Below are 27,236 nucleotides of genomic sequence, written 5' to 3'. Positions count from 1 at the left end.
CTAGCAACTCAATGTAGGTTCAAAGTTTTTCAAAATAAAAAGGTGAAAAGAAAAATATCTAGAAGTATACCAAAATGTTGACATTGTCTAGGTTACAAAATTACAAGTAACATTTAAAACTGCAGTTAATTAGGATCTTTCTACAATGATCAAATATTCCTTGTGTAGTAAAATGACCTTTCTACAATGATCAAATATTTCTTGTGTAGTAAAATATTTTTAATATTTTATTTTTTTAAATATAATTAATATTTATTAAAAACTCTTCTATTTTAACCTAAAAAATAAGGCTATTGGATGCTCCTTGCATATACTTACACATCCACACGAATCTGGTCCCCCATTGAACAGGGAACAAGCTATCCTCACAATTTCTGCCTCTATCTTGCGTAGTCCTGGGAAGATATCTGGATGCAGGGGGTTACTCCATGCAAAATCTCCATAAGCCTGCAAAAAAATGCAAGCAGATGTGAAATCAAAACTATTACACTATATAGGACAAAGAATCATGCACTAAACAACGGTTTCTAAGTATTAGGCACAACAATATAAACTGGAAAAAAAGATAAGATATATTCCTCAACCAAAAGAAGATTAAAACATAGCGGAGGAGACAGACATGTAAATAAATAATTTTACAATGTGATGAGGAAAGAAGTATAAATATGGTTAAAAGCGCAGACTATAACACCAAACCGACCCAGGAGGAAGTCTAAGCTTTGCCTATTACTTTCAGCTGTGTAGGTCACATAATCTAAGGTTGTTTCTTCATACGCAGAAGTTGTTATGGTAGCTATCTTCTAGTGTTCTAGCAATAATTAAATAACATAATGCATGTGAAGCACTTAGTAGAGTATCTGGCACAAAGCAGCTGTTGTTATCGACTGCAATATCAGGTGTGTGTACAGAGTGCTAAGGGACCCTGAAGAGGGAACAACTAACATCCTGAGTGATCTAGAGGTGTCTGCTGAGTGGAACTTTGAGAGATGAGTAGGAATCATCATTTGGAACAAGAGGAATGATGGAAGGGAAAGAAAACAACGTAAGAGCATGACACATTTAGTAAAGAGAAAAGGCAGGATTAGTGTTTATGTGGGAAATAAAGAGAAATAGTTAAGAAAAAATAAGTGGGAGCTGGCTCATGAAGAAACTTGTATTCTCTGCTGCATAAGAACCTGAGTTTCATCCTGTAGATAATGGGAAGCTACTGAAAGATTTTAAGCACAGAAGATCAGAGCATTACACCAACTTATGCAAAACCTGCCATATTTATTTAGTAAGGGACAGTTTCATATTTATAATAATCAAACACAAAGACCTTAGAGATCATCAGTACAACCCCAATTTTATATGATGAAGTGGAGTTTCAAAAATAAATATGAGGGCCAAGTGCAGTGGTTCACAGCTGTAATCTCAACACTTTCAGAGGCCAAGGCAGGAGGATCACTTGAGGCTGGGAGTTGAAGACCAACCTGGGCAACAGAGTGAGACCCCATCTCTAACAAAAAAATACAAAAATTAGCTGGGTGTCATGGTGCACGCCTGTAGTCCCAACTACTCAGGAGGCTGAGGTGGGAGGATCACTTGAGCCAAAGAGGTCAAGGCTGAAGTGAGCCATGATTACACCACTCCACTCCAGCCTGTGTGACAGAGTGAGACTTTGTCTGTAAAAATAATAAAATAAAATAAAAATAAATTTGATTAGAAATGGAAGAAGCTAAGAATGAGAATTATTTGAAGTATACATGAGACCACTGCTCATCTTGGGTCACATGATTTGAGAAAATTATGAAAGAGTTTCCCTATCTTATCTCTTCTTATCAAACAAAATCTGTCTCACCACAAAAATCTCATCTGACAGGACTACCTTCCCTAGTAATCTGCCTTCTAGACAGGACATCTGCAAAGACTGAAAACATAAATAACATTTTACTATTTTACAGACTGAAGATGTCTTTGATGATAATATACATATTCACCTATGTTTGGGTGAAGAGAAACTTTTATGGTTTTATTGTACCAATAAGCTTTCCTTAAGTAATTTTTCTAATTACAAAAGTAAGGAGAAAAAAGGAGGTCATGTAAACTGGCACAGACCTCACAGGCTTCCCTCAAGAACTGGACACTCACCTTCACAAGGAGCTCAGTGAGCTTCTCCTCCCCACTGTACACTGTTCCAGAGGCTCTCCCCTCTTGCCAGAAGGCGTCTGCAGAGAAAGGTAAGGTCACTGGTCAGTAAGCAAGAATCTCTGGGAAGACAGGTTCTGATAAAGAAGAAACAGGAAGAAACTCCTCTGGATACAAAAGAAAAAAATGTTGAGTGGAAACCCAACAGCATTCTTATAGCAAATCAAGAAAAAAGTTCAATAGAGTTAGCACAATAAAATAAAGATGAAAAATCATTATTATCAGCAATGTGAAAAAGATATTAATAGCATTTAGCTACAATAAAGGCAGTCTGATAATAATGTTGTCCTCATCCTCAACTGCCTTCTAACAGCAGGAACATTTGCCTTTGTCTATACTTATTTTTTGTTCTCTATATGGCTTTGGAGTGGCCTTTTTCTGCAATAGCTTCCTTCTTCTCTCCTTTCCTATCCAGTCCTAGGAATTTTGAGAACTATTATGAGCAGAGTTGGCAGAAGAAAGCAAAATGAAAAGTGTGAAATTTCAGCACACTATCATCAGAGATGAAACCAGCAAACAAACCACAATGAGGTATAAACCATGAGTACCCCGGTCTGAGACGCCGGCTCCCTTAAGCCAAGCCTGGAAACCCACATAAAACCAGTTATCTGCTTCCAGCAGCACACGCTGTAGCATATTCAAGATCAGGAACACAGTCAACATTGGGATAAACCTCCTTTATCCCAGTGTGGAAAGAAAAGTAAAGTTCCTGAGTAGAATATAAGATCTGACTTTCCATTTTCCTCTCTCCCCGAGACATTCTTCATTTTACCCACAAATTTGTTCATATGGGTGTCTCAGGTCCTTGTGCTACAATGCAGCTGTGCCCTATTGAAAGTGGGTAGTGAGAAAGCTACTACGGAAACACACCAACTAAGAACTGCATGGAGCCAAGGGCTCTCCAAAGCAAAGATCTTCAGCTCTTGAGAACAGAAAACTAAGTGGTAAATATACAGACAAACTCATTCTTACAGCAATCTGCCAAGCTCTGGCTTGCTGCCCGTTTGACTTTCACTCTTTCCTTAGAGGACACTGCTCTGTACTATACACAGCTTCAGACCAGTGGTCACCAGCCTTTCAAAAATAAGATAACTGGTTTCATTTCCTGTTCTTTTACTGATGCTAGAGAATACAGCAATGGACAGTGACTTAAACATTAAAGAGAAGGCAATATGATGGCGGCAACTAGCTCTCATAATCATGGAAATCTTTAACACCAGGTTTTAGAGTGCTAACCACTGCTTTATTCATCTACATCCTAGACTATATCAAATTTTGTACTATTCAATGTCAAGACCTCAACACATGTCACTTAGAAATTGTAAGGGTATTTGTCAAGGCCGAGCACAGTGGCTCACACCTGTAATCCTAGCACTTTGGGAGGCCAAGGTGGGCAGATCACCTGAGTTCAGGAGTTCGAGACCAGCCTGGGCAACATGGTGAAATCTTATCTCTACTAAAAACACAAAAAATTAGCTGGGTATGGTGCCGCACGCCTGTAATCCCAGCTACTTGGGAGGCTGAGGCACGAGAATTGCTTAAGCCTGGAAGGTGGAAGTTGCAGTGAGCTGAGATCACACCACTGCATTCCAGCCTGGGCAACACAGTGAGACTCTGTCTCAAAAAATAAAAAATAAGGGTATTTGTCAAAATGCAACATGGCTCCTGGATTGGCTCCTAGAATAGAAAAAAGAACATTAGTTTAAAACAAAACATAGCAAAATAAAAAAAAACCCTGATGAACTAGAAATAGAATTTGTAGTGTAGTTAATAGCACTGTACCAATGTTAATTTTTTAGTTTTGATAAACGTACCATGGTTACAGAGGATGTTAACATCAGGAGAAGCTGGGTATAGGGAAATCTCTATCATCTTTGCTACTTTTCTGTAAATATATCAAACTAAAAAGCTTCTTTTTAAAAAGTACTTGTAATATGATCTTAATCAGTAACAAACATAAATCTGTTTGAGCTAATAATAGCAATAATGTTTAACATTTACTGAATCCTTACTATATGCCAGGCACTATAAAACATTTATACATGTATGATCTCATTTAAGCCCCATAATCATCTTTTCAGGTAAGTACTGTACTACTATTACTATCCCCATTGTAGAGATACAGGAACTGTGACATACAGAAGTAACTCGCCAAAGGCATACTTTAAGTGGCAAACCAAGATATGAATCCAGGCTGGTTCCAGGGTTACGCTCTTAAGCAACCAAGCTATTTGGTCTATTTATCCATCCCATATGTGCTCATGCATACATGTGTATACACACAGACAAACACTATTAGCATTCTCAGAAACAGATATACATATATAGATAGATGTAAACTATATAGACAGCTCTACCTATAGCTACATGCATAAAGATAGACACCATCTGTTTATCTTTGATGGTGGAATTATAGTGACTTATTTTCTTTTGTGCCTTTATGCAGATTTCACATTTTTACATGGATCTGTATTTCATTTGTATTACACATCTTATATTCTCTCTTCTTAAACACAAATATATTTGTTTTATTCATGCTTACAAAAGGAAATAAAAGCCAAGTTCCACTGTCTCTGAGATTTGCTTGCTTTATGGATGAAGGATGAATCTAAACATAATTTTAAAAATAGGAAATTCAACCTGTGAAACAGAAAGTAGGCCCTCCTAAACATGTATTAACCAATGATGAGTTATTCTTAACCTATGTGAACATTAAACAATGACAAAACCTGTCTCTTTAAGGAAGTAGAGAGCATGTATATGCCAAGCATCATACCCATAGAGCTGTACTCCTTAAGTTTCTCCAAAACAGCAGATGAGCTCAGACCCTGGGAGGGTAAAGCTTTCACATACTCTTTGTCCACTTTCAGGAATGACATGTTCTTGCTAATATCATCCTTGGTCTTGTTCAACTTGTCTTGAATCTCCAAAGGTAAGAAAGACAAAGTTATCCAGATGCAAGAGTACGGTAGAGACAGCAGAATTATTATGACAGTCAAGCAACTGCTCAATGCTAGGCACCGCACAAGTAACTAAACTAACATTTTTCCTAAAGATATATGGTGATATTCTGACTGATCAGCTACTTTCTGGCATGTACAATAGCCTCTTAAAAATTTGAAAAGCGAAGCTTCTCTCTAAAGGTCAAGATGCACTCAGCCGGTCGCGGTGGCTTACACCTATTATCACAGCTCTTCAGGAAGCCGAGGTGGGCGGATCATTAGAGGTCAGGAGTTCGAGACCAGCCTGGCCAACATGGTGAAACCCCATCTCTACTAAAAATACAAAAATTAGCCAGGCATGGTAGCAGGCATTTGTAATCCCAGCTACTTGGGAGGCTGAGGCATGAGAATCACTTGAACCCAGGAGGTGGAGGTTGCAGTGAGCCAAGATCACACCACTGTACTCCTTTCAGCCTGGGCAACAGAGCAAGACTCTGTCTCAAAAAAAAAAAAAAAAAAGTTGCACCCAATTTCCCCATAACCCTTTTCTCTGCCACATTGACATCACTGCTGCTTCACTTGGTTGGCATTGCTAAAGTCAGCACATCCTTGAGGGCAGTATTTGGACTTTGATCCTGCCTTGGCAGCAGCTACAGTGTGTGTGTAAAAGAATCAAAGGTATAACTAGGAACAGTGGCCAGAAAACTGGCCATGCTGCAGTAAAAGTGATTCTGGTCCTTGTGCAAGTGATGAGCTCCTTCAACAGACATGCACGCAGCACACTAGGAATTTGGAGGCCCCATTCAACACTAGCACAAGGCATTCTAAGAACTGCCAGGAAGACTCTAATGTATCTCCTTAAGCTGCTGTCGACAGCTTGCACTGTCTGACCCCAAAATATTAAAAGGAACTAAGGTCCTTTCTGCTAGGCAGTTTATCAACTATGGTTCCCTTCTTTTCCATCCTCAAAGCCACAGCTTCTGAGCTGTTTTCTTTTATTCACTTACATATTCACATTCATATTCACTGCATATTCACAAATATGCAGGCCAGGGACACATAGTGAACAAAACAAACTTAGGCAATGGAGCACACAGGAAAAAAAACCTCCTGTCCTCATGAAGTTTATTTTCAGCAGGAGAGACAGAAAATAGTAAGACAGGTAACAAAAAGTGCTGAGGGAAAAAAAATAGCAGAGTAAGGAGGCAGAAGGGCAGGGGCTGCTGCTTATAGCAAAAGGCTCTTGGGTAGTAGGTTTGGGGAGAGAAGCTACATGTCACGATTTGTCACAGTGCTATTGTTTCAGCAATATATTTGTTAAAGAACGCCAGAACTCACTCCACACTAAGATTTTCTCATCTCTAGCCAAGGATAATTAGAATACAAGAAGATCTTCTTAGATATGGCCCTCAGTGAAACCACAGGGAAAGCCACTCCTTTCGAGCATGTCTGCAATAGTCTAAGAGGCCCACACTGGCAGGGAGCAGAGGCTACACTCCTGGGCAATGCCTGGGCATGCTATGGATGTGAAGACATTTTTTAAGTTGTAAATTAAAAAATTAATTCACATAAATGGTGACTCATGCAACAGAACAGGCTATGAAAGCTGAGCTTCCATACATAGAGTATGCTATTGCCATAAAACAGACAAAAAGTGACAGAGAGGTATATTAGAAAGCACAAGTACTTCCTTACCCCCAATTCTTGCCTCAAAGCCTGTATTACGTTACCCAATTTTAATTTCTTCAAAGCATTTATTTCAAAATAAAATTCCACATATTTGTTTACGTCTTTATTTTCTGTCTTTCCTATTAAAATGTAAGTTCCATGAGAGGAAGGATTTGGTCTTGTTCACCACCATATCCCCAGCACCCAGAAAAGTACTTGACACTGAGCAGGTGGCTCAATAAGCATGTGTTAAGTGAATAAATGACAGAGGTATACACACATGTGCGTGCGCGCACACACACACACACACACACATACACACATGTAACTTTTTGTATCTAAGCCTCAGAATCTGTTTCTGAAAAATGGAGAGTGATTGGATAGTCCTTGGCAAGCTAAGGATCTTCCAATTCTGTTACTTTCTAAGTTTAAGAGTGGGTTCTGGAACCCTAGCATTTATTTGTCTCAAAGTCTGAAAACTGAACAAAAAGAAGAAAAAAAAATTCAGGAGATAAGGGGAAATCCTAATCTCCTTTGTGCTACAGTCCATCTTCTACAATACCTTCCCTGTCCCCACCCCTTATACTCTGTAAGGACTAGATTTACTTTTAGGGATTAATATAATTTGGAGAGCAAACAGAAGCCTATGTGCTCACATTTCCCTTCACCACCTGTTATTGCTCCCACTCTCCTACAGGAAATGAACCTGAAGATACCTATCTCTGGGAGAGTTAGCACAGCGGTCTGAATGGATTTCAGCCAAAGGTTAAAGATAACTGGCCAACTTTAGGTCAGGGGTTGGCAAATGAACCCTGGTATAGCCAGGAAAGGGAACTGAAAGCCAAAAGTAGAAGAAAACTTAAAGGCAGGTAAAGTTGGGAAAGACCAAAGGGGGGTCAGGGGAGGGCACTGGAGGAGATGAAGATTCCAAGGACTCATATGCCTTCCTTAGAGCTTGCCAAGTGGCCTGCCCTGTTTATCTTCATCTGGGATAACCTGTGGGAGACGCACAGAGGTGACTACCTTATCCTCAACATGGATGAGGGCCAAGAGGACATAACAAAGGGGGCATACTACAATACAGAAAATTGCAAACAGCAAGAGACAGCGCTGTGCAACTTGGGATCAGCAAACTACAGCCAGGAACCAACTAAGGCCTACCTGAATTCGTAAAGAAAGTTTCACTGGAATATAGCCAGGCTCATTCCTGAACCTCTTGCTGCTGTCCCTCTGCAAGGGCAGAGGTGAGGAGTTGCAACAGACATGATATGGCCTACAGAGCCCAAAATGTTTCATATCTAGCCCTTTACAGAAAACATTTGCCGACCCCTGACCTAAACCATGTAAGCACCCAACTCCTAGATAAATACCTAAAGTCAGCCAGCTGCATGTTGTTCCAAAGCACCTAACAATACAGTCAGGTTTTCTCATTTCAAATTCTTACTTCCTTAACAGGCTCCTCATCTCTCCTTTGGCCAGTTACGTTGGAGAAAGGGTTAAGTCAGGGTTCTCAACCTTGGCCATTTTGACATTTCCAGCCAGATAATTCTGTGTTTGGTGGGTGGGGGGGGGGCTGCCCTGTACACTGTAGGATGTTTAGTGTTTAGCAGCATTTCTGGACACGATCCATTACATGCCAAGAGCACCCCTCCATCCAAGCTGTGACCACCAAAAATGTCTCCAAATGCTGCCAAGTGTCCCCTGGAGGTAAGAGACAAAATCACCCCTCCACTTTGAGAATATTAGGTTTAGTAAATAGAAAGAAAGAGGTATGATTATCAAGAGGGGAAAAAATGACATACACAGATTCTACTTACCTTACGACCAATAATGGGCATCTTCCTGGTGAGCTTAAAACATTTCTTTTTAAACCTTGACCATAAACCTAAAAGAAACAAATGGTTCTCTTATTCAAATAAATTTCCATGGATATGACCTGGCATATAGCAACCATTCAATGTGTCTTCCACCTCACTTGCCTTCCAATTGCAAAGAGTTTCTTTCCTTTAAAAAATTTTAAAAAAACTTTTAAATTTAAGTTTGTGAATAAGTACTATATTTACATGGTTCAAAATTTTAAAAATACAAACACATAACACACACAGTAAAGCAGTGAAGCTTCCCTCTCTCAAACGTATCCCCCCAACCCTCATGCTACCCCCCAGAGTTTCCTTATGCATACATGTGCAACAGTAAAGCTATATTCTTATTTGTCTCCCTTCTTTTGCACAAAAAGTAGCACACTCTAGCACTGTAGTAGACCTTGTTTTTCCACTTAGGAGTATTATCTTAAAGATCAGTGCATCCTCATTCATTTTTATAGCTGCAGAGTATTCCATTTTATGGATGTGCCAAAATTTATTTAACCTGCCCCTTAATGATGGATATATAGGTTGCTTCTAATATTTGCTATTACAAATCGTGCTGAAATAACCTTGTAACACACACCATACTGCACACCTACAGGATAAACTACAAGTATACCTACAGGATAAACTCCCAGAAGCAGAACTACTAGGTCAAATGATATACGTGTTCCAGAATTCTTGACCTTCCTAAGGTTTCTAGATGTTCAACATTTCTCTTCCTTCCCCCAAGACTAATGGCCAGCCTGTTTTTAGTTTTGTTTTTCTTGGATCTATGTCCAGCCTCTCATCCAACACAGATTCTAACATTTTCTGGACCTACAAATGCCCTCAAAATTGTGGATGCTAGCCAGGCACAGTGGCTCACACCTCTAATCCCAGCACTGTGGGAGGCCGAGGTGGGAGGACTGCTTGAGCACAGGAGGGTGAGACCAGCCTGGGCAACACAGTGAGACCCTGTCTCAACAAAAAGAAAAAAAAGTTTGAAAAATCGCAGATGCCAGAGTCCACTCTGTCAGGCAGTACATAGAACAAATAAGGAATACAAATCCTGTCGATCATAATAATCATAAATACATGGCATCTAAATAAACTAATAGACCTTCTGATGCATTCACAATCAACGTATCTCGACTGACTCTGACAACAGCATTCTGAGGCTGGCACAGAAGGCATTATATACCATCTACAAGTGACATAAAAGGCAATGCAAGATCAAAGCATCAAAACTTGCTCAAGGCCACAGATAAAATAAACTGAAGTCTTTGTATTTTCAGTCCAGGATTCCCAGGATTCTATACTGCTTCAAATGCACCACAGGAATTTTCTGTCTGAGTCTATAAGAATCTAAGCCTGGCTTTTATGCAAGGTGTGAACTGAATATGAACTTCTACTGCATTCCTAGGAGATCTGGGAATTCCCACTTTCCTGGCCAGAAGGAGCTCCCTCTTCACTCAACAACCACGGGATGTGTCTGCACCCCCTTTTTGTATCTATCACATCATGCCTTGCATCTCTGCTAGCTGTTTTTGCTTCAGCTGCATCCCTCTCTTTCTAACTCTCCCTAGAGTCCACATTCTGTAAACACCTGGGACAAAACCAGGTAACTAAGACACAGACTGAATAAGAAGACAAAGAGACTGAAACCACTTGTTTGTGGTTACTTTTTGTTTAAATTTTGGAGTATTTCCTTCTAGCCCTATGTTCTACACACTGTAATACATACCTGAGATTCTGTATAATGTAAAATAACTGTATCCTCCTCACTGATAGCACTTTCTACATTATTAACAATTCTTTCTAAACATATTTTTAATGTTATAATAGTTCATCAAATGACTATAATCTAATATTGGATATTTTAGCTTCTTGTTATTCAACTATTTCTAACTGTTAAAGCTGTACAGATTCAGAAATGCTTCCTTATTTGATGAAGTAATTAATGAGGTAAAAAGAAGTCTAAAAATCAGCAAACTGGACCAGCTGTCCAGAAGTATAGTAATGTGACTAGGTGGAGGATAAAAGAATAAACTAATTTTGTGGAAGTTGTGAGAAAAAATGGTACAGGGTAAAAAGAACGGAATACAGCATCAGAGATGAAGAAACTAAAAATAAAAAGATCCCATGGCCCTGACCTAAAAAGATTATCTCAAAAGTCCCCAGAAGGTACAGAATGAAAAGTAATTAGAATTTTTTAGTGGGATTGAGAGTAAGGGGAAGAAGGAAGACTGGGAGATGGTCAAAAGGATAGAAAATTCCAGTTAGACGGAAGCAATAAGTTCAAGAGATCATGGTGACATAGTAAATAAAAATGTGTTGCATACGTCAAGATTGCTAAGAAAGTAGATTTTAAGTGTTCTCACCATTAAAAAAGGTACATGAGGCCAGGTGTGGTGGTTCACGCCTGTTATCCCAGCACTTTGGGAGGCCAAGGCAGGCGGATCAGGAGATCAGTGTTCAAGACCAGCCTGACCAACATGGTGAAACCCTGTCTCTACTAAAAATACAAAAATTAGCTGGGCGTGATGGCACGCGCCTGTAATCCCAGCTACTCGGGAGGCTGAAGCAAGTGAATCGCTTGAACCCAGGAGGCGGAGGTTGCAGTGAGCCGAGATCGTGCCACTGCACTCCAGCCTGGGTGACAGAGCAAAACTCCATCTCAAAAAAAAAAAAAAAAAAAAAAAAAAGTACGTGAGGTAATCACGTTAGTTTGATTGAGCCATTCCACAACTTACACATTTGAAAACTTCACGTTGTACATCATAAACATACAATTTTTATTTGTTACTTTAAAAAAAGAATTTTAAAAGTTTAACAAAATAGAAAATGCCAGTGTAAGAACAATGCATGGTTCTTAACAGTTTACAAATTCCACTCATACAAAAGATGCCATTCAGTCCTCATATTACCCATGACTAGGTAAAGCAGCTATTATGATGTCCATTTTATTGCAAGGAAATGGGCTAAGAGAGCTTAAGGGTGTCACCCAAGGTGACACAACAAGAAACTGAGAGTTTATCATTTCCTCCATGACATAAAGCTGATTTCTGTTGGTGAATTATGGACAACCCACAGTTAAAATCAGCATTAAAGTAAAAGTAATAAACTGTGAGCTGATAATCACAGAGGCAGAATTAAGGAAGAGGCTGCTAACCCCTGCACAGTTCATGCCGCTGCCCACTTCTCCTCTACCCCAGGCTCCATCCTTTGTTCCAGAAATACTCTCTTCCCTCAAGAGGGATTCAGTGTTGGAAGATCAGCAAAATTCATCACTAGTTCAGACTTCAGACTCCTTTAGTGCAGTGTAACTAAAAATAACTTGATTGTTCAGCAACACATGGCAAGTGAGCAAGTGCTAAAAAAAAAATGAATATTCTATCAAAATTATCCCTGATCTCTGGAGGGAAGACATTCTTATCTGTGTCTAAAATTCAAGTTGGAAATTACCAAATGAAAGTGTGCTGTGTGTGTATGTGCTAAATTGTATAAAATTGTCAACATTTGACGATTTTTTTTTTACAAAATTACATTTTGTATGGTTCAAACTGGATTCAGATATAGAAACAGAGAAATACAATAGTGGTATCCTTCAGTAGTAAGATTTTAATTTTGTTCTTATTATATATCCATATTGTCCAACTTTTCCATAGTGAATATGTACCGCTTTTGTTTTATATCTTTAGAAACAAAATAACTCAGCTGGGCATGGTAGCTCAGGCCTGTAATCTCAGCACTTTGGGAGGTTGAGGCGGGCGGATCACCTGAGGTCAGGAGTTCAAAACCAGCCTGGCCAACATGGCGAAACCCCATCTCTACTAAAAATACAAAAATTAGGCAGGCGTGGTAGTGGGCACCTATAATCCCAGCTACTCATGAGGCTGAGGCAGGGAGAATTGCTTGAACCCGGGAGGCAGAGGTTGCAGTGAGCCAAGATCATGCCACTGAACTCCAGCCTGGGTGACAGAGTGAGACTCCGTCTCAAAAACAAAAAACAAAAAACAAAAAAAAAAACCTCAAATGGCTTGGAGTTCAGCCCACAAGGATTTAGATGGCATATCTCATCAGTATACTACGACTAACAATTTTCTCACGGAAAATTGGCCTCTCAGAGGCCAGCATATTCCTTTTTGACCACTAAAAGCAGATAAGTATCAGAACCTAAGATGGCTGTGTCTCTACTATTAGCTAAGCAAAATGTATGGCATAGTGAGCTGCAGAACTGAAAACACAAGTAAATACCTAACCACAAAAAAAGAAAAATATGGGAGGTAATGCATGTTAATTAGCTCAATTTACCCATTTCACAATGATATTTCAAAACATATGTTGTACATGATAAATATAAACAATGTTTATTTGCCAATTAATTTTAAAATTTGTTTTAAAAAGAATACCTAAAGTTAATATTAATCATAGCAAGTAAAATATAAATCTCAGATCTCTAAGCTTAGCCTTATTTCATAAATACCACCTTTGAATTGTAGTACATTTGTAAAACAAGGCGATACAATAAATGGTGGTTTCCAGGGGATGGGGGAGAGAGTAATGGGCAGTTATTATTTGATGTTTATTAAAATGGAGTTCCAGTGGGGTGATGAAAAAGTTCTGGTAATAGTAATGCCTGTACAATAATGTGAATGTACTTACTGCCACAGGACTAACTGTACACTTAAAAATGGTTAAAGTGGTAAATTTTATGTTGTATATATTTTATTATAATAGAAGGATAAGCAGAGACTGATTTTTTTTTAATGAAAAGTTAAAAAATAAAAAGAAAGTACATTTCTTGCTACCCCTCAGAATCCTCTGAAATGGGCCCCTTACTCACTGAATTGAATACTTCCTAGGAAAGGAATAAGCAAGAGCAGAAGGACATGAGCTACATCCATATCCAAACCATTGAGCAGATGCAGCGGAAGGGCTGGCCAGTCTAATTTCTTAGAGTTTATCAGAAAATCTTGCAAGGACTAGGAGCAGCAACTGAGGACAAGGTTTTTAAAGCTGGAGTGAGCTACAGATTTACACAGGAGAGTCAGGTCTCATTTCCACTTTAATTTAAAAACTCTAAGCAGTTGGAACTTGCTTCTTGGTTGTCAGGTTTTGCAATGTTTACTGCGCCATAAATGGCTAAGAAGCTATTTGCAGGGTAAAGAGATAAAAATGGAATCTGGCTTCTAAATTGACTTTCCTTGAACAACAGAAGAAAAGCAGAAAAAACACATTAAAGAGCCCTTTTTAACAGGTGTTATCAGGGAAGCAAAGTGGTGGGGAAATTTCAAGCAAATGAGAAACAGCTAATGATTATCTTCAATGTTACTGTTTTCTTATCCCAAGGAAGTTAACCCCCATACCCTACTAAGAGTGGGGAAAGGGTGCAGGGGAGTGTTATAGAACATCCAGCACCAAATCCACTACTTGTGTTTAGGTACTAACAACACTCACCAAGCACAGACTGCAGAGGAAAATAACTCATAAGAAGGTAACACGCAACCAGGTTTCTAGGCGGGAAAAAGGTGGGTGGGCAGGAGAGGGGCTTAATCCTAAGCAAAGGTGGAAGATTCAGAAGCAGATCACTGAGACTGCTCATCTTCTGCACCCTGAGAAGTGGCCTCTTCTTCCCCATGTTGATCTGGCACTGAGTTACTTCTAGGAAGCTCAAAGTATACGATCCCCTGATACCAGTTCAACTCCAAGAGGAGAGAGATCCTGTACTACTTGTGCAGATATCCCCACAGCCTGATGGCAGTGCCTGGCACATAACAAGCACTCAAATGGTCACCATATAAGTGCTGTTCCAATTTCACCTAATCTTTACTGAAAAGGATAGCACAAAATGAAAGCAATAAATTCCTGCTCTGGGAACTCCAGGTGACATAATTATGTCCTAGGGAAGAAACTGGTACCAAAGGTTTAAGCCATACTGAGATTTCTGTGGATCCTTACAATGACTAATTCTGAGGCGTTTTTACGTGAACTACAAATCCAAAAAAAATCAATGTAAGGAGTATTAGTTATACAAGAGTCCTGTTATAACTTGACCAATCAGAAGACAAAGTACTGCTTTACATTTAAACAGATTTTAAAAATAAGAACCAAACCAGGGCCGGGCACGGTGGCTCATGCCTGTAATCCCAGCACTTTGGGAGGCCGAGGTGGGCGGATCACGAGGTCAAGAGATCAAGACCATCCTGGCCAACATGGTGAAACCCCATCTCCACTAAAAATACAAAAATTAGCTGGGCGTGGTGGCGTGTGCCTGTAGTCCCAGCTACTCGGGAGGCCGAGGTAGGAGAATCACTTGAACCTGGGAGGCAGAGGTTGCAGTGAGCCAAGATCAGGCCAGTGCACTCCAGCCTAGCAACAGATGGAGACTCCGTCTCAAAAACAAACAAACAAAAAAACAACCAAAAGGCAATAAATTAGTCCTATCTCTCAGCAATTAGTTTGAGGCTAGTGATACACCACTATACCTTTACAGAGGAGACAGCATACTTACTCTCTGGCTGGAAGACAAACTCATATCCCCAGACTATCAGCAGGGTCCACACGACACTCCATGCAATTAGCTGCCAGGGCTCATACTTGGTGCAATGCCCATTTACATAATTCTTGGCTTTTGTGGAGTATACTTCCAAAATCTCTAAGTAGGGCTCAAAGGCCTTCTAGAAATACAAGTGAAAAATAAAAACATTACATTTAGAGAGAGAAAAAAAGTCTGTTCTTAGTTTGTACTTCAACTCTCATTTTTCAAGGGCAAGGTCATTCCGGATCTTGCCCTTCTTCAGCAATAATCTTATTATCATCTACAGCCCTCAAGGCTTCTGTACCAGTCACTCCAGCAGCACTCCACTGCCACTTAACAGCTAGTGGACTTTGAGACTATTTTCAATCTTGTGCCTATTTTATACAGTAAGAGGGTTAAGCTAGATTGTCACTTCAGCCCTAAAATTTCTATATGACTGCTAGAATCACTGTCCCACTCTCTTAACTCACACTAATACCCCCAATATGAATGTCATTTCTCTTCTCTATTTGAATCTTTCCTATTCTCTACCCCAGTAGTCAGCAAACTGGTTCTGTAATGAGCTTGATACTAAATTATTTTATATTTTAAGTGTTGCAAAGCAAACATTCTCCTTTACAACTACTCATCTCTGCTGCTGGAGTACAAATATAGTCAGTTAGTGTGTAAACAAAGGAACATGGCTGTGTTCCAACACAATGTAATTACGGACACCAAAATTTGAATTTCATATAATTTTCATGTTCATAAAATATTCTTTAACAATTTTTAAAATGTAAAAATCATTCTTAGCACAAGGACCATATAAAAGCAGGCAAGAGCCAGATTTGGCTCGCAGGCCACAATTTACCAATGCCTGCTCTAAGGCCTTACTTGACTATAATCTCTCAGTCAGCAACCATATCTTACCATCATGTGTATTCCTCACAACACCTGGTACGAGCAAGAAAAAACCTGTCCTCTGTAAACTTACCAGAGTATCTCATTCACGAGAATTCCTCTCTCCCTTTAAATTCTCCTCCAGTACTCATTTTTGATAAGTCCTATACAGAGCTTATCACAACCTGCCTTGCAGTCTACTCATCTGTTTCTTATCTCCCTGACTATATGGTTAAGTCCCTGAAGACAGACCAGTTCTATTCATATCTACAATCCCCTACAATGCCCTGTACAAACTAAGGTCGTTTTATAGTTTACTATTCATTCACTTAATCAACATTGATTAAGCATCTCCAGGGTTGAAGGCAGTAAGCTGGGGAAGTGTTCAGGTACATATCATAGTTCCAAGTCTATACTGAGTTTACAATCTAATATGCAAGAGGTAGATGTGTGTCCACACACACACACACACAGAGGCACATACATATACAAACAAATCACGAAAACTTCTCAGGGGAATAGCCACAAAAAGCATATGAGTGCCAAGATGGAGCACTGAGGAAGGACTATCTAACTCTGAAGGGATAAAGATAATGACGGAGGGCAAAATTTAAGCTGGTTAAAAGGATGAAAGAAAATTCTCTAGGTAGAAAAGTTAAAAGGAAAAAAGTCATACCAGAAAGAGAGGATAGTAGCTGCAAATGCATAAAAAGAGTCTGCATATGGCAAAAGTTCTATGTGGCAAAGTGTAAGCTACATGATGGCAGGGACCATTTCTGTCTCATCCAGTGCTAAATCCCCAACATGTGGCAGAGTGCCCGGCACACAATTTATACTGAATACAAACATGGACAGGGGCTGACAGTGCCCAAGTAACAGTGCCCAAGTAAATGAGTGAACACTTAAATCAGAGACGTGAGGCTGGGAGAAGTATGCTAGGTCCATGATATGGTTTGGATGCCTATCCTCCAAATCTCATGTTGAAATGTGATTCCTGATATTGGAGATGAGGTCTGGTGGGAGGTGACTGGATCACGGGGGTGCATCTTTCATGAATGGTTTAGTACCATCCCCTTGGTGATAAATGAGTTCTTGCTCAGTTAGTTCAGGTGAGATCCGGTTGTTTATAAGCCTAGGACCTCCCCCCTCTCTTTCTTGCTCTCACTCTTGCCATTTGACGTGCCTGCTCAAGTTTTGCCTTCCGCCATGATTGTAAGCTTCCTGAGGTCTCACCGGAAGCAGATGTTGAAGCCATGTTTGTACAAATATGCAGAACCATGAGCCAATTAACCCTCTTTTCTTTATAAATTACCCAGACTCAGGTATTTCTTAACAACAATGCAAGAACGGGCTAATCCAGTCCATGTTTAAAAAGGACTTAGAAAAACTGATATACAAACTGATAGGAACTTTTGTAAAGCAATTTGTTGGTATCTATCAACATTTTAAACGCATATTCATTTTGACCTAGCAATCTCACTTTTTGGCATCCACATACTTTGCACATGTATACAAATAAACATGTTCAAGGATATTCATTTCAGTATTCTCTGTAATAACAAAAGGGAAAAAATAATGTAAATGTCCACCCACAGAAGAATGGTTAAATAAACTAGAATACGTGCATTTTATGTACCCATACCATGAAACATTAAGAAGAAGACAGATCTACATGAACTACGTAGAAAAATTTCCAGAACACAGTATCAGGTAAAAATAAGTAAATTACAAACAACAGCAATAAAACAAAATAAAAGGCATGGATTTTTAAGTATGTGAGTAATTTTGTCGGGTGTGGGTATAGATCATTCAAAATTTTCAAGTTCAAGTTCGACAGACTGGTTAAATATGATGTTAACAGTTAATATCACTATTAACTATGGTAAGACTAGAAGAGGAAGGGAAAGTAAAAAAGGTAGAAGATGTTTTGAGAAAAAGATAATGATACTGACTTAAATATATTCCTATTGGATATCCACATCCAGTGTTCTAGTAGGAACATGAAAGCTTAGAAAAAGGACAGATACTCAACAAATGCTTGTTGAAAACATTTATACCTGCAATGGACTGAATGTTTACATCCCCCAAAAATTCATATGTTGAAATCTAACCCTCAAGCTGATGGTAGGAGGAAGAGGGAGCCTTTGGGGGGTCATTAGATCATGAAGGCAGAGGCCTCATGAATAAGATTAGTGACTTTATAAAAGAGACCCCCAGAGAGCAAATTTGCCCCTTCTACCATGTGAAGATACAGTGAGAAGACATTTTCTATGAACCACTTTTACGAAGGCCACCTTCCAGGAAGTGGGCCTCATCAGGCACCATATCTGCTGTTGCCTTGCTCTTGGGCTTCCTGGCCTCCAGAACTGAGAGAAATGGACTTTTGTTTATATGCCACCACGTTTATGGCATTTTGTTATAGCAGCCTGAATGGACTCAGACAATACTCTTAGTAATTAGACTGTGGTATAAGGTAATTAACATTAGACAACTATTAAGTTCCCTGGAGGGCTACCCATGGAGACAGTTTATCTGCAATTCCCCAACAGTTCTTGGTGGCCATTCCCCAGAGCCCACTGTTGCATCAACAACCTCAATCCAAAGCAATGGCAATACCAGCCAAAACCTGGGAAAGACCAGAGGAGTCTATTATCAAAAGTATGTCATGATTTCTATCATTATAAAGACTCGTCTAGTGTGAAAGTTGTGGTCAAACCAGATGGTTAAATACTGTGCATGAACGAGATGATGAAAGAACAATTATTCAGATTAGCTTTTCTTCTGGTGATACTAATTCCTAATTCACCCAGAAAACAGAAGTTACCAATGTCAAAAGATGACTATAGATATTATGAACAATTCACAGCACTGAGCAAAAAAGTAATATAACCAGTATTAGGGTGACAGCAAAGAACCAGCAAATGCAAACTAATTTTTAAAAGCCTTAAAATTAAGATATAAAGACATTCCTCACTAACATTTAAAAATTACATTCAGCAAGAATATATTTTCTTTGTATTTGTTTTGATTCTTATGAAGATAATGGCAATTCTTAAATTCAAAGGAGGTCCTTTAAAAGGAGATAAATCTAAATTCTTTAACACCAAAGACAGAATGACACTGTAGTTGGATGGGTCCTGACAAGCTTTTTGAGTAGTCAACTAGTTGATCACAGAAATTACATCTCCTGGCATCATTCTAAGGTCCTCCTAGTGTTACTACAAACAACCTAGGCTCAGTCCCCAATGTAGATGCAACTCACAACACTCACAGCTCACTGAATTATTGGGCTCTGTGGCGTAAGGTATCCTATCTCCTTGGACTAAAGGATGATGCAGTTCCTTAGGGCCTTGAAAACAGCACAAACCCCAGGCTGGGTCCTGATGCAATACTCTAGCCCTTGGGAAGCACAGAATGTAAGAGCTGAAGGGAACCTGGAAGATCAAGTCTAACATTTTCATTTTACAAGCAGAGACCCCAAAGTGAAATGACATGACTACGCTCATACAGACATGCTTGTGATTAAGTGAAGTCTAGGAACGCATGCCTTTTGACTCAGTATTCAGTACCCTTTCAAATCTTGATTTTCAGTATTCATGGGCAGAGGAGTAACTAACACATTACAATCCGGCAGCATCCCAAGAGTTTTCTTTTCACAATTTATGTTCTTGGCAGGATCTACCCTGGATACATGGTACCATGTATAACATACTAAAATTATATAGTTAGGTCATGACTACAGATAAACATCTAGATCAACCTTGTCCAACATGCAGTCCAGGACAGCTCTGAATGTAGCCCAAAACAAATTTGTAAACTTTCTTAAAACATCATGAGACTTTTTTTTTTGCAATTTTTATTTTTTTTTAAGCTCATCAGCTATCATTAGTATATTTTATGTGTGGCCCAAGACAATTATTCTTCTTCCAATGTGGCCCAGGACAGCCAAAAGACTGGACACCCCTGATCTAGATAGAGATGGCACAGAAGTTAATGTGATTATAATTACTATTCCCACTATGTCTTTTTACTTATAACAGTACTTTTTTGTCTATATATCTCTGAATATATACTTATAATTCTTAGGCTTCTGTTTATTTCAATTTTATCAATGTATTGTGTCTCTGGAAATATATGAACTATCAATGGTCATCCACGAAGGCCACTAGCTTACTGTGCAACTCCAGGTAAATTATTTCATCTTTATGTCTTTATCTAGAAGAAGAAACACAAGAACAATACAGTCATAAAATAAGCTGTATCTGTATATGTGTGTGCCTGGGCAGGGATGGGGGACAGGGGTGCTTATCTCCAACCCTTGCTTAATAGAACAGTAGTTTCAGTACAGTTTCTATAAGTAAAACATTCCTTCCTTCACTGTTATAAAATTGGAAAGGTATTCCTCTAGAAAAAAAAAATTATTTGCCCAGTGAATGAATAATACTTTTTAAAGTATAACATTAAAGAAAAAAACAAACTCTTATAAACCTTAGTAGTAGGAATATTCATAATATTAACTACTTTAAAGAGCTATTGTCAAATAATGAGTAAACTAGCCTTTCTCTTGTTTATTCCATTTCCAATTCAATGATTACATTTCAGATGATACCCAAAAGGCATCAAAATAGTACTCAATAATCCTAATCGTTAGACAAAAGGCAGCTCCTAGAATTTATGGGAGCTTGGTAGCCCACTCGCCCCAATGACATAAAACTCTTTCAGCCTTCACTTTAAGGGTGCAAGACCTTTTCATGAATGTACCCAACAGCAGAAGGCTACAAATATTGTAAATTTGGGGTATGCTACTTGTTAGACCACTGAGTTTCAAACTGTTTCAATATGTGTATTAGAGTCTACGTGTATGAGACTGTGTTGTAAAATACAGTCCCAAAGAAATGTATTTTACAACACAATCTAATACATGTAGAAACAGAAACATATAAAACCAAAAGTTCCCAAAATAATACTTAGCACCTTATTACTTGTAATGTACTCACATTTCTATTTCTTCCTTCTTTAATGCTTGATATACTAAACTGATTTTGTGTCCCTCTAAATGGATCATAATCTGCAGTTTCAAAAGCAGTGCTTCAGAGTGATTTTACTTCTGGCTTCCTTAAATTTAGAATGTGGTTGTGTAATACAGTGAGGGAGCTAACACTAAAGTTATTTTCCACTCTACACAATCTCAGTGCTTTTTATACTTACGATTTATTCTCTTAACATTTTTGTTAGGTCAGGAATATGAGCTGAAGTAATAAGCCCAGGATATCTAGTCATGAGTTACTTCCTAACTGACAGTAGACCACAGCTATCCCCAATGATACTAAACTCTTTTAATCTCCAAATCACTTCAAGAGAGCAAAAGATTCCATAAGCAAACTTCCAATAGTAACACTATCCACCCCTTGCTACCTCCAAAAAAATCTTAAGAACTGGTACTGCTCGTGACCAAATACCAATTAGGCAGTGATATTTTTTCCTTATTAAATTACTTCAGCACCAATTTATACCTAAAGAAACATTCCACAAATGAATATTACTAAAAGAGAAAAGCCATCTGGCAAATATTTCCAGACCCACACTGGATGATGCATCTTTCCTTGGAACTAATACAATCCTTTCTCCATTACTCAACAGGGCTAACTACCTGTTATGATTTGAATGTCCCCCCTAAAACTCACGTTGAAATTTAATTGCCATTGTAACAGTGTTGAGAGGTGGGATCTTCAAGAGGTGATTTAGATCAGGAGGGTTCTGCCCTCATGAGTATATTAATGCCATTATCTTGGGAGTGGGCTCCTGATAAAGGATGACATCTTGGCCCATCCCCTCTAGCTCGCGTGCTCACTTGCCCTTCTGACATGTTATTATTCAGCAAGAAGAAGGCCCTCACCAGATATCAGTGCCATGCTCTTGGACTTCCCAGCCTCTAGAACCATGAGCCAAATAAACTTCTACTGTTTATCATTACCCAATCTGTGGTATTCCACTATCACAGCAGAAAATGGACTAAGACACCATGTATATTTGTTTTATTCAAAAGCAATGGCATCTCCATTCAGGTAGTCCCTCAGAGCTATCTACCATGCCAACCTAGAAAGAGCTCTACTCTGTAATGTTGTCTCTGCTATACATATGCCTACTGCTGTTTAAGAGTTTCAGTCATTCAACAATTATTTTTGGAGTGCCTACTGTATGAAGGCACTATTTTACAGGGATCAGAGTTCACCCACTTGTTTCACTAAAAACTTTCTCTTCCCTCTAAAACTCAAAGATTTGGTGACCCTCTGATTACAGAGGGAATAAAACTAATTTAGAAAAAGAGGCCAAGACAACATGCACAGGAAAGAGTGAAGCACTTAAAAAGTATTAACTTTTTAATTTGGCCAGGCACAGTGGCTCACACCTGTAATCCCAGCACTCTGGGAGGCCGAGGTGGGTAGATCACCTGAGGTCAGGAGTTTGAGACCAGCCTGGCTAACATGGGGAAACCCTGTCTCTACTAAAAATAGAAAAATTAGCCAGGCATGGTGGCGTACACCTGTAGTCCCAGCTACCCAGGAGGCTGAAGCATGAGAATCGCTTGAACCTGGGAGGCGGGGGTTGCAGTGAGCCAAGATCGCACCACTGTACTCCAGCCTGGGTGACAGAGCAAGACTCTGTCTCAAAAAAAAAAAAAAAAAAAAAAAAAAACATTAACTTTTTAACGTAATTAAAATTTTAAAAATAAATTTATTTTATAAAAATAATTTTATCTTTTAAATTTATTAAAATTTAATTAATGAGAATACATGGTATTATATACCTTAAAACTCTAAATGGCTTTCATGTTATTTTATTTGTATTTTATAACCTCATGAGGCTATTAGATTAAGAATGTACAGGCCATTTACACACTATAAAGTACTTGTAATCCCAGCACTTCGGGAGGCTAAGGCAGGAGGATCCCCTGAGGCCAGGAGTTCAAGACCAGCCTGAGCAACATAACAAGATCCCATCCCTACAAAAAAATTTAAAAAACAAACAAACAAAAAAGCAGCAGGCATGGTGGCACACTCCTGTAGTCCCAGCTACTTGGCAGGCTAAGGCAAGAGGATCACTTGAGCCCAGGCATTTGATGCTGCATTCAGCTATGAGCATGCTACTGCACTCCAATACAACTTGGGCGGCAGAGTGAGACTCTATCTCAGGAAAGGGAAAGGGAAAGGGAAAGGCAAAGGGAGAAGGAGAGGGAGAGGGAAGGAAAAGAAAAAGGAAAAGGAAAGGAAGGGGAAAAAGAAAAGAAAAGAAACCAGTGTGCAGTATCACTCTATAGATGGGGAAAACTGAAGTCAAGAAAGGTTAAGTGACTTGCTCAGTCAAACTGATAGAAAGAGGCAAAGTCAGGACTTCACACTCAGAGCTGAATTCCACAAGATATTGGAACCATCGCTCAGGGCTTCAAAACATCATAAATACCTACATACTAATTGGAAAAGTATGACCTAAAAGAAGAAAACCAAAGAGCTGTAGGTAAAGCCAAACAGGGGAACCAACAAGATATTCCAATGTATTCTCTCTTTACTGTTCTGCTCACATTAAAGAAAAACAGGCTGAAGATCAAAGAAAAACATTCCTGCTGACAGGCTGACCCACTCTACAAATAATTTCTGAACTGCCACAGGCACACAGATTCCCTGCCAAGGAAAATGTGGCAATTTTGCTCAGTGGATTACTGCACAGTGCTAAGTGAGTGAAGGTTGTATGGTCAAAACTGAAGTGCACACAAACCAGTTTTCTCAGGCTTCCATAACAACTCGTACCTCTCAAACTGCCTCCTTGTCTGAATGCAGCTTGCTGGGCCACAACAGAGACCTAGGGCCCTGAGTGTAAGTCTGTTATTCACTCAAGGAAATGTTCAAAACAGTAATGCACTAATGATTTTACTGATCTCTATAGCTTCATTATAGAGTCAAGTTTCTGGGAAAGCTACTTCCCTACAGAAAGTTTCCCTTCATTCTCCTGTACAATGTCTTCTTGGCATTTCTTTTTTTTTTTTTTTTTTTTTTTGAGATGGAGTCTTGCTCTGTCACCCAGGCTGGAGTGCAGTGGCGCAATCTCGGTTCACTGCAAACTCCACCTCCCGGGTTCAAGCCATTCTCCTGCCTCAGCCTCCCAAGTAGCTGGGACTACAGGCGCCCGCCACCACTCCCAGCTAATTTTTTGTATTTTTAGTAGAGACAGGGTTTCACCGTGTTAGCCAGGATGGTCTCGATCTCCTGACCTCGTGATCCACCCACCTTGGCCTCCCAAAGCGCTGGGATTACAGGCATGAGCCACCGCACCCGGCCTCTTCTTGGCATTTCTAATGTGCCACGTTTCCAGTGTGCCTCAACTCAGGGTATTTCTCAAGAGTCACTCAGGGCCAAACTGCATTAGCCTATTGCATTATGAGTTAATTTGTCCTAGAAGGAAAGAATTCAACTCTGGTTAGGGAGAACAACCAAATAATTTTAATATATGAACTCTCTATGGTACCAGGTGCTGATAAGAATACAAATAAGGAGGAGGACATAAGTCTTCTATCTCCTACACTGCCTAAAACAGCATCTTCAACACAGCAGGAACTCAATGTTTATTCAAATAAAGTAATTATGATATTGCCTATACTTTTGACAGTTTTGTTTTGCAAGATCCTAGGATGTTTCTGCCTCCTCTCTCCCACATCTCTCCTATTTAAGCTTAACAAGACACAGTGGCAGTGGGTTGAATCTGCAGAGGAGAATGGCTGGTTATCTGTAACTGGACTCTGCACACAGTGGCACTCTGCCTACAAGTTCACAAGGTTCATCACATCATAGGCCATCAGAGCTGAACCTGTCCTTCACAGATGAAGACATTGAGGCCTACAGGTCACAAAGCTCGGAAATAGCGGAGCCAGGACTCAAATCTTCTGGTTTAAAATGCATTGTTTTTTCCACTGCCTAGTTTTCCAGAGCCAAACTATCAGTGGCACAAATCAGGAGACCAACAGTTCTCAAAGTCCTGTCAGCTAGTTTACTCCAAGAGCCAAAGGAAAGGCTCTCATCTTCACTACGCTCCCAGTGAAGGCATACAGAACTTCCAGATGACCTAACGGCATCCTACAAGGGCTGAGCATTTTGGGGAAGTGAACTGCTATTGCATGGCCTTCTCGAACTGCAAACTTCATTCTTCTCTGAGCTAGAGACTTACACTCATACTACTTATTTGCTTACAAAAGAAAGACGGAAAGAAATTAGTTTGAAAAGTACTTCAGAAAAGTTGTCTTCAAAATCATAAAATGCTACTGTCTGAAGGAACCTTAGAGACCACCTATAGTCCAATCTCATTTCAGTGATGAAGAAACTGAGGCCACAGACTAATACCAAAATGTGCCTTCCCTGGTTTCAAACTAGAGGCACAGCCCCCAAGAAAATCTATCTTCTTCTTCAATATTCTTTCCATAAAGCCAGTGGGGGTACATCAATATCATCCAAGAAGCATGATTCCTGGAACGAATCATCTTCTTGGGTCAGAATACCCCACCCACAGGGTCAGAGTACAGAATGTGTATTTTGTAAACCTCCCTCAGGTGATTCTGACAGGCAACACTGCTTAAGAATCCATTCTCTTCCCCATCCTTTTCTTTTATTAAAAGATGACCCAGTAGCTGACTTAACATATTACTGACACCCAATCACCCAACTTAATGGCTACCCGGTATTCACGTAGCAGGGAAAAGACATCCACGAAGCTTTCCTGGGAAGTGTTAAAAGTCAGGGCCCAGTCACGTCACTCTACTAGATATCAATTCATTGTTCCTGCCTAATATTTATTCTTTGGCCAGATACTAATAAAAATCAAAATCTTCTACCCCACAATCCTGCAAAGAAGACAGAATTTGTTATTTGTTTTCCTGAACTATTCAACGCTCAATACTTTTTCCAGAAGGACCATAAATCTGAGCTTTACAGCAGGAATGGGCTGTTGAGGAAAAGAAAAATCTGTTCTACCCAGTTCAAATGTTACTCTAAGGACTAAGCCTCAGCCTAGGGAGTGAAGTTAAAATACAGAAGAGACTCAGTTAGTATATTTATTCTTATCAACTTCTGCCCCCCCACCAGAAAAAGAAAAACCAGAAAGCAAAGCTAATTTAATCTGATTTTCTTTCATATTACAGTCTACAGAACTTCAAAGTGCAAAGTAAACAGGTAAGAAAATACTATTGTCTTTATAGCCTCCAAAGGCATTAAAGTTTATCATCAAAAACACATCACAACCCCAAAGGGAAAATCCTCTTGGGTCATTAAAGAAGTAAGAACTGAGCAACAAAACCAGACAGCCATTCCAAGCAACCAGTAGTGACTGTGAGAAATGTTTGAGGAAACTGAATCATCATTTCTTAGGAGACAAAAAGCAAACCACATACTTCCCCCAAAATTCCACTATGTGAGTCAAGAGATCCAGTATCTGAGAAGTTCGTCTCAAAAAGCTTAAGAGTCTACATTTTCCCTTCTAGCCTGGCCTTGCCAGACATGTACAGTTGGTACCATTCCCCAAGCACCAACTGCTATACACTTAGCATGGGAGTATTCAGGCAAAGCATCTTTCCATCCCTGAAATAACAAAACCATCTTGGTCACAGAAAGAACACACATATGAAATGTTCCCAAGTCATCAGAAGTGCACTCATGGAAAACCACAGCTTCTAAGTTCCTAAAAGCTGAACCCGAAACACTGCTAAATGGTCACTTTATTAATGTACTTGTGGTCAGGACAAGCATCAAGTAAAGGGAGATGCTGATTCTGTTAAGTAACAATTCTGAGCACCTCTCTTCTGAAATACATTTTTAAAAGTATCAGGAGCAGCTTATACTAGGAGAGAAGACTAAATGCATAAAACTGAATTCAATAAGCAGAGGAACACACTGAAGGACACAGAGATAAGAGCAATTACCAGTTTTGTAGGAAAATAGACTCCCAGCCTAAGGCAAGTAGGTAAGATATGGGGGGAAAAATATACAAATTTGCACATGGAATGTTGCTAAGTTTGCTATGAACTCCCAGAGTCTGACAATAAATAGCTAAATGACTTACTGTGCACATGTATACAGGTTATATTTCAAAGCACAAATGAGTTTCATCATTCTCTAAAACTAGAAATGATTA

The 27,236-nt window shown here is 39.4% G+C and overlaps 1 protein-coding gene across 12 annotated transcripts in view; it reads right to left on the bottom strand.

Annotated features, from left to right (window-relative positions):
• The window catches only part of SGPL1 (sphingosine-1-phosphate lyase 1), a 64,196-nt gene that overhangs the window by 20,263 nt on the left and 16,697 nt on the right, over positions 1-27,236 (bottom strand). For 8 of the 12 annotated variants that reach the window (XM_001171432.8, XM_063781877.1, XM_063781874.1 and 5 more), the window contains 5 exons: positions 15,159-15,324; positions 8,615-8,682; positions 4,964-5,111; positions 2,131-2,207; positions 319-447 (listed from right to left, as the gene is read on the bottom strand). In XM_001171432.8, coding sequence (XP_001171432.3) covers positions 319-447; positions 2,131-2,207; positions 4,964-5,111; positions 8,615-8,682; positions 15,159-15,324 — 588 coding nt within the window. Of the gene's footprint in view, positions 1-318; positions 448-2,130; positions 2,208-4,963; positions 5,112-8,614; positions 8,683-15,158; positions 15,325-24,346; positions 24,512-27,236 lie in introns of all 12 variants that reach the window. The other 4 variants (XR_010146916.1, XM_063781873.1, XM_063781879.1 and 1 more) reach the window with 2 other exon arrangements.

This window comes from Pan troglodytes, chromosome 8 (assembly GCF_028858775.2).
Source record: "Pan troglodytes isolate AG18354 chromosome 8, NHGRI_mPanTro3-v2.0_pri, whole genome shotgun sequence".
NCBI lineage: Eukaryota > Metazoa > Chordata > Mammalia > Primates > Hominidae > Pan > Pan troglodytes.
Note: the sequence above shows the minus strand (reverse complement) of the source record. Positions and strands in the feature narration are given on the sequence as shown.